The 8573-nt window shown below is 36.8% G+C and overlaps 1 protein-coding gene across 2 annotated transcripts in view; it reads left to right on the forward strand.

The window, feature by feature from the left end:
* Nucleotides 1–8573, forward strand: part of dpysl3 (dihydropyrimidinase like 3) — a 44761-nt gene that overhangs the window by 6650 nt on the left and 29538 nt on the right. The window contains exon 1 of one of the 2 annotated variants that reach the window (XM_016555408.1): nt 6495–6625. The exons of the other annotated variant lie outside the window; for it this stretch is intronic. Within the exon in view, the coding sequence (XP_016410894.1) occupies nt 6587–6625 (39 nt within the window). The 5' untranslated portion in view covers nt 6495–6586. Of the gene's footprint in view, nt 1–6494; nt 6626–8573 lie in introns of those variants that run through there. 2 annotated transcript variants of the gene reach the window in all.

Consider the following 8573-nt stretch of genomic DNA (forward strand, 5'->3'; position numbering starts at 1 on the left):
CGTGAAGATAAACATGGCAGATTGTGTGCGGCTCACTCAGGGCGGGATCTTGGCTAGGTGTCAATCAACACTCGTGGGCGGGGCTTGTAAATTGTGATGTCACACTTTACGGATTCTGTGATCGGCTCTGAGACGCTGCTAATGCAGAGCTCCAGACTGCGACGATTTTTCTGCCTGTGCGAGTAAATTTTGTGCGTGGTCGCATATGAGAGACAGCAAACGGCAAACGAAACAAAAGCGTAATAAAATCCCGCTATTCGTTTGAGCTGTGCAGCACGGACCGTTTATCAGCTCGGACCGCGACGCACACAAACTTGTCCGAGGTCTCGGGAACCAAAGTTGATTTCGGGACACTGTTACAGCACAGCGCTGCGAGATCCAGTTAGAAGCGTTTGAATTCGCCGCAGAATGAATAAAGATTGCTGCGAAATCTAGTGAGATGCATTCAAATTCTGCACAGAAATCTCTGTTATAAACAGATCAGACAGCGCTGATGCAGAAAACCAGAAGCAGTAATGCGAACCATGGTGTTGTGGCAGAAATAGTCAAATGTTATTACATTATTCATTTCAGGGTTTGTACAGTCTTTTGAGAGAGAAATTCAAAGACTTACAAGCATCTCACACAACTGTTTCCAGCACTTTAAAGCTCCTAAATGATCCAATTTGAATGTTATTTTCAATGGGATGACCAAAATATACTGTGGTGAACAAACACTTATGTAAAATTAAAAAAAATACATCAAATCACCATTATTACCTGTAGATGCAGCAGATGAGCAATTATTGGCTTAGTCATAGTCAAATGTTATTACATTATTCATTTCAGGGTTTGTACAGTTGTACAGAGAGAGAAATTCAAGCAATTTTCAAAGACTTACAAGCATCTCACACAACTGTTTCCAGCACTTTAAAGCTCCTAAATGATCCAATTTGAATGTTATTTTCAATGGGATGACCAAAATATACTGTGGTGAACAAACACTTATGTAAAATTAAAAAAAATACATCAAATCACCATTATTACCTGTAGATGCAGCAGATGAGCAATTATTGGCTTAGTCATTCATTTATACTTTTTCCTTTAATATTTAAAAATTTAAAAATAATTATAAAATCACTATTATAAAATATCAAATCATCAAGAAATCAGATTTTGTCAGAGGTTTGCTCTTTTTGTGTATGGAGTAAGAAAAGAAAAAAAGGGCTTTGAAAAACAAACTTTTCTTCAATTTGCGACTAAATCACACATAATCACTGAAGTTGTTGGTCAGTTCCATATAAGACTATAGAAGAATAATGGTACATTTAATAAGAGTACAATATATACCTTTTCTACATAAAAAATTGATTTTGCCCATGTTACTGTTAATAAAATACATTTTGTAAGCTGCCCAACTCAAGCCTAGTGATTTACTGTCAAAAGTGTATAAACATGAAATAAACAAGAAATGAACATGTAATATTATTAGTAACTGCGCTTGTTAATGCAAAACAATAGTAATTTTATCATCATATATATATTTGTCATATCCCTCTGAAATTAAAAGAATAATGCACATTGCAATTTCTATGAGTTAAGTCTATTTATTATCAAAGCATTTGCCAGTAATACAGTTAAACTGGGGAAAATATGTGTGTAAAAATAGTTAGTCTGGAGCCCTGTAATGATATATGGAGATTAAAAAAAAGGAGCGGGTGGATTTTTATCATTATAGGGTGGTTGTGTACACACTGCCAACACACATGTATGTGCAAACAACATGTGAAAGTGAAGTTTGCATAATAGGTGCCCTTTAAGCTTTAATTCAAGGGGTTGAACAAAAATATAACATAAAATACTAAGGAATAACAACCATTTTTATACACAGTCCCCATGGGCTCAAATGTAATTGGACAAATAAATATAATCATAAATAAAATGTTAATTTTTTAATATTTTGTTGAGAATCCGTTGCAGGCAATGACTACCTTAAGTCTGGAACTGATGGACATCAGCAGAGACTGGGTTTCTTCTTTGTGATGCTTTGCCAGGCCTTTACTGCAGCTGACTTCAGTTATTGTCTGTTTGTGGGTCTTTCTGCCTTTAGTTTTGTTTTCAGCGAGTGAAATGCATGCTCAGTTGGGTTGAGATCAGGAGATTGACTTGGCCATTGCAGAATAATCCACTTTTTTACCTTCAAAAACTGCTGGGTTGCTTTTGCTGTATGTTTTGGGTCATCGTCCATTTGCACTATGAAGCGCCGTCCAATCAGCTTTGCTGCATTTGGCTGAATCTGAGCAGAGAGTACATCTCTACACACTTCAGAGTTCATCCGGCTGTCACGTCATCACTAAACACCAGTAACCCAGTGCCACTGGAAGCCATGCAGCTCATGCATCACACTGCTCCACCATGTTTCATAGATTATGTTGTGTGCTTTGGATCATGAGCTGTTCCAAGCCTTCTCCTTACGTTTTTCTTCCCGTCATTCTGATACAGCTTGATCTTAACTTCAGTCATCCAAAGAATGCTTTTCCAGAAGTGCTCTGGCTTTTTTAGATGTTTAGATGTTTTTTAGATGTTTTTTGTCAAAGTCTAACCTGGGCTTGTTTGCAGCTTGTGGTGAAGCCTCTGTGTTTGCTCTGGTAAAGTCTTCTCTTGATTGTAGACACATCTGCCTCCTGGAGAGTGTTCTTCTCTTGGCTGGATGTTGTGAAAGGGTTTTTCTTTACCATGGAAAGGATCCTCCGATCATCCACCACTGTTGTCCTCCGTGGACATCCAGTTCTTTTTATGTTTTTGAGCTCACCAGAGCCTTCTTTTTTTCTCAGAATGCACCAAACTGTTGATTTGGCCGCTCCTGATGTTCCTGCTATCTCTCTGATGGGTTTGTTTTGTTTCTGAAGCCTAACACTTGTCTGTTTCACTTGTATGGAGAGATCCTTTGACCGCATGATGTGGGTTCACAGCAACAGCTTCCAAATGCAAAAGACACACTTAGAATCAACTCCAGATCTTTTACCTGCTTAATTGATGTAAACATAATGAAGGAATAGCCCACATCTTTCCATGAAACAGCTTTTGAGTCAACTGTCCAATTACTTGTGGTCCCTTGAAAAAGGGGGGAGGTACATATTAAAGAGCTGTAATTCCTTAACCTCCAATTGTGATGAGAATACCCTCAAATTAAAGCTGACAGTGTGCACTTTAAGCCCATATTCATTATGTAACTGTAACTTGAATATGTTTTGGTCAGCAGCTAAAATAATAAAAATTGTGGCTGTGTCCAAATATATATGGACCTAACTTTGTGTGTGTATGTACAGTACACACACACACACACACACACACTGTAAACACTGTAATTTCTGTGAACAGAAATTCAAGGGGGTAAAAATAATTTCTTTCTCAAAAGTTTTGATTTCTAAGTGAACAAAATGATGTGTAAGTGTTTTCACACATGATCACTGGCTGTAAGTCATCAGTAAATGAGTGTGGCATTGAAATGGCAGTGTTTCCCAAATGATGGGAATGGTGTTTCTGTGTATTGTAGAGAACTGTGTTTAGTTTTTAGAACTGAGTTTTGCAAAAAGTTTGTTTTACAATATCAAACTAAGCTTAAAGCATGTAATGTGCTTGTAGTTTTGCAGACTTGGTCTAAAGATTAAGTATGAGTGAATTGTTTCACGAAGTGGGCCTCAAGTACCACTTTAGTGTCTAAGCAATTTTTAAACACTGTAACATATTGCTTTATCAGAAGGTAATTATGCTTAATATAGTGTGGACATAAATTAGGCTTTTGATCCACATAATACATTTTGTCTGATGTGAGAAAACATGTACAGTATAGCTGATCTGGAATGAGACAAATGTAGTAGAAATGTTGACTATACTACACTATACTCTACTATACTTGTGAGGACCAAATGTCCTCACTTATATTGTGAAATACTTTGTGTGTGTGTGTGTGTGTGTGCGTGCATGCGTGTGTGTGTTTGTGTGTGTGTTTATATATGTGTGTATGTGAGTGTGTACGTTTATATATGTGTGCGCAGGGGCGTAGATTAGGCGGGGGACGCGGGGGACGAATAAATGCAGGCTTGGTGAGCAGAAGAGACTTCTTTATAAAACATAAAAAATCTTACTGTTCAAAAACTGTTGACTGGTAGGTTATATAGATTACAGAAATGTTATATTGTAATGTTATATATATATATAAAACATTTCTGTCCCCCTCACTTCTGAAATGATGGCTACGCCCCTGTGTGTGTGTGTGCGTGTGCATGTGGGTGAGTGTGCGTGTGTGTGAGTGTGAGTGTGTGTGCGTTTGTGTGTGAGTGTGCGTGTGTGTGTGAGTGTGTGTGTGTGTGTGTGCGCGTGTGTGTGTGTTTATATATGTGTCTATGTGAGTGTGTGTACGTTTATATATGTGTGTGTGTGTGTGCGCGTGTGTGTGTGTTTATATATGTGTCTATGTGAGTGTGTGTACGTTTATATATGTGTGTGTGTGTGTGCGCGTGTGTGTGTGTTTATATATGTGTCTATGTGAGTGTGTGTACGTTTATATATGTCTGTGCGTGTGTGTGTGTGTTTATATATGTGTGTATGTGAGTGTGTGTACGTATATATATGTGTGTGTGTGTGTGTAGAGGGGGGTGGGCTCTGCTCAGACAAAGAGACACATGGCAGGGTGCAGCTCAGCAGCTGTTCTCCGGTCCACACTCCTCTTTTGTTCATCACTGTGACGCTCCCTGTCTAGGCCTTGATTACGAAAGTCTTTGCCCGCTGGTAAACATACACTTTCTCAACAGATAAACTAGACAGCATTCTCTCTCTGCATCTGCTCTGTGAACACATTCCAGACACTGGAACAACATTCAGTCTTAAAGACAGTGAAGCAGCTAACAAGCTTTGTACAGACTTTGTAGAGGATTGTGGGAGACTTATTTTAAAAACTCTTTTGTGAGAAAGAAGTGCATTTAATTGTATTGAACATGCACTTGTAGTGTACGTCAAACCTTAAAAGTATATAAAAAACTGTACATGCAGATCATATAATATTAATGAATATGAATGATTTTATTATAAATGATTATGTTTTCACAATATTTTGTCGTGTTTTGAATGCTGTACACTTGGTGAGTTAAATACCATATTAAAGCACATGTAAAGTACTTCATTTTTATTTTTAACTGTGTTATTCAGTATTACATCTAGTAATATTTTAAATGTACTAAACTGCAGCTTCATTGTTACAAATATTTTATTAAAAATCTATTTAAATACATGCTAGAAATTAGCCTACATTAAAGTAAATTTTAGTTTGCCATAGTAGCCTACATTCAACATTAAACTTTGTCCATATTTCGCTTTAAACGTATTGAAATCATGAAATTACATATATAGTTATAATTATATATATTGCATTTATTGCATACATGTGAACTATAATACATTTTCATTTAATTCCGGCATTCAGTTAAGTGTCTGAAAACATTACATTCAATTCACACTTCCATATTCTTTTAAAGTGTATTATTATTTAGCTACATAATAAATAGGCCTACTTATTTTAAAAAGCATACTTCTTTTTCACAGGGGTTGGCAAATCAGATTTATTTTGTTCATTTATCCAAATTGTCAGGAAACATTTGACATTAAGATTGCATTTATCGCATACATGTGAACTATAATACATTTTCATTTAATTCCGGCATTCAGTTAAGTGTCTGAAAACATTACATTAAATTCACACTTCCATATTCTTTTAAAGTGTATTATTATTTAGCTACATAATAAATAGGCCTACTTATTTTAAAAAGCATACTTCTTTTTCACAGGGGTTGGCAAATCAGATTTATTTTGTTCATTTATCCAAATTGTCAGGAAACATTTGACATTAAGTGCCTCTGTTTCCACGGGTAAGTGAAAATACAAAAATATTTAACAATTTAAATATTTATATCTCTGCTTGACACCAGCGTTTACATGCAATTCCGATTCATTAACAAATGATTCTTTGGAGTCGGTTCTTTGAAATGAACCCGGTTCGTACATCGTTCTCAAAGTAATAAAGGCGGAGTTTGTTGGTATCCGGGTGAAGAAAGTAGCATAAATCATTACAATTATTAGCCTTTTACTGTTATGGGTAAAAAGAATGCGATTATTACAAAATTAATCTCATTCTACTTAGCCTATCCTTCTCAGTCTGTTATTAATTTGCAGTAGCCATGAGAATCAGTGAGCTTTTATTATTAGCTTTCACTGTGGCTACTGTATCAGTGTAAGAGATGGTCCAAATACATTCAGATTACTTTAAAATACAATAAACATTTATTAAAACACTCGTCATGTCGTAAATATGAATCAACGTTTGAACCGATTCAGTATCAAGAGCTGTTCGAGAGAACCGATTCGCATAAATGAGTCGGGCTTTCCAACCCTGGTGTTGGCGCCGCCTAGTGGCTTAAATCACACATGACACCCGGCTGGACATTGAGGGAGGAGCCCAGCAAAGCAGACAATCAAGTCCAGTCAGTGTGCGCAACCACTAACATCAGCAAAAGAACAGAATAAAGACATCAGCATCAACCGAGATCAAACCATGTCTTACCAGGGCAAAAAGAACATCCCAAAGATCACTGTAAGTTCATGCATTTATATTCATATTTGAATGCATATTTTCTTTCAGAGTGGGTTTGATCTGTACGTTTGTAACAAGAGCTGTAGCAGGAGTAAAAGTCAGGCTGCAGGCGTGTCAGAGAATGCTGGGTTGAACTGATAGTGAGGAATTGAGACTGATTCAGATGTGTTTTTTGGAAGGAAGCATAGGCTATTCCAAGTGCAATAAAATGCCTAAATAATAATGCTTGTGTTTTTATCATTATACTGATTCTTACAGTCTCTTCCGAATATTGTAGAAAGAAAGGAAATGCTGTGCTGGGTCTGAGCCGGTGTACTGCAGCAAGAAAATCACGCCCATAATTGAGCCTGCTACACACTACATGCATCCAGAAGCACACAATGACCTCGCTGATTTTTAAGGGATATTTGTAAAGCCAGAGTGCGTGTGCATGGGTCTTCGAGAGGTTTTTGTGATCATTCGCAGTGCAGTGTTGCGGTTTTTACAGTGATGCTCTTTGTCTCGGAGATCCTCGTGGTGCTGATGCTGTTAGACTGCGCAGTCCGGTCGCACGAGCGTTGCACGCACTATTTCGCACAGCCTATTATTTGCTCTTTAATATTGGGATTTTGAAAAGACGTGTGCAATAATCGCGCAAGAGATTGTCATATTTAAATGTGTTACTGAAGAGCGTTTCTCTTGTGTGTGCTGTGCTCTGCGGAGAGGTGAGGTGTGGTTTTCTCTTTCTCTGTCTGACAATATTATTGTTCAGCAGTGACCTACCCAAAAGAGCCATCCATCTCTGCACATTAGCATCAGGCCTGCAGACCTGTCTGAATGCACAGTGCTCATTCATTGTAACCAATCACATGCATGACAAATCAGAACCGTCTATTTGAGTCCATAAGCCTATCACGAGTTTGCCCGCCCCATTTTGATTGACAGGAAATAATGAGCTATCATCATTGGCTGTTTTTAAATAATCGGCAGCTGTCCGATATTGCACAAATGACTTTTATCGGCTGTAAACCGCTAGTTATATTGGACTTTGTGTTTGTAATTTAGTTTGTAAGAGTGTTTGTAAGTGGCTGTATAAAGCAGTGCCATTTATTCCAGTATAACGCCTTTGTTCAATAAACTAGCCATCCACTTTAAGTGCATTACTAAAAAGGTAGAAAGTAGGTAGAAAGTTATTGCCAAGGATGCTGACGCCATCATAGTGCAGTGCCAGATAATACATGAATATATACCAAAGTGCTACATGATTAATGTATATTACTTTAGCATTGAAATGAAATGTAAAAGAAGACTTTGATGTTATCGTGATATCAAAAATATTCCAAAAATATTTCTAATATTACAGATGTGGCACTCTAATGGAAAAAAACTGTTATGGACACAAACATGGATCTAGTTCCTATAACCGCAGGGGTCACAAATGGATTTTGAATTCAACAAAAAAGACATTAACTGCTTGATTTTTACCGTGCATTTCTGCCATATGGACATAATTTGAGATAAGCTATTACTAAATATAATGTTGAAACTTTAATTTTCTGTAAAGCTGCTTTGCAGCGATTTGCATCGTGAAAAGCGCTATACAAATAAACTTGAATTGAATTGAATTGAAAAAAAGAAATATTTTACATTTGATATTATTGTTGGTTCAAAGTCACCTTTTAGTGAATTTTGCTGTTTTAACCCAAAATATGCCATGTTGCCTATACGATGTGCAGAACCAAGGAGAGTTAACATGCAAGGAGTTGGAGGATTTCATCCAAATTGTACAAAATATTAATTTAACAACAACTCCATCAACCAAAGAGTTTGCTGTATTTAAAGGGGTCATATGACGTTGCTAAAAAGAACATTATTTTGTGTATTTGGTGTAATGAAATGTGTTTATGCAGTTTAAGGTTCAAAAAACACATTATTTTCCACATACTGTACATTATTGTTTCTCCTCTAT

The sequence above is a fragment of the Sinocyclocheilus rhinocerous genome, unplaced genomic scaffold (genome assembly GCF_001515625.1).
Source record: "Sinocyclocheilus rhinocerous isolate Xijiao unplaced genomic scaffold, SAMN03320098_v1.1 scaffold1427, whole genome shotgun sequence".
Classification (NCBI taxonomy): domain Eukaryota; kingdom Metazoa; phylum Chordata; class Actinopteri; order Cypriniformes; family Cyprinidae; genus Sinocyclocheilus; species Sinocyclocheilus rhinocerous.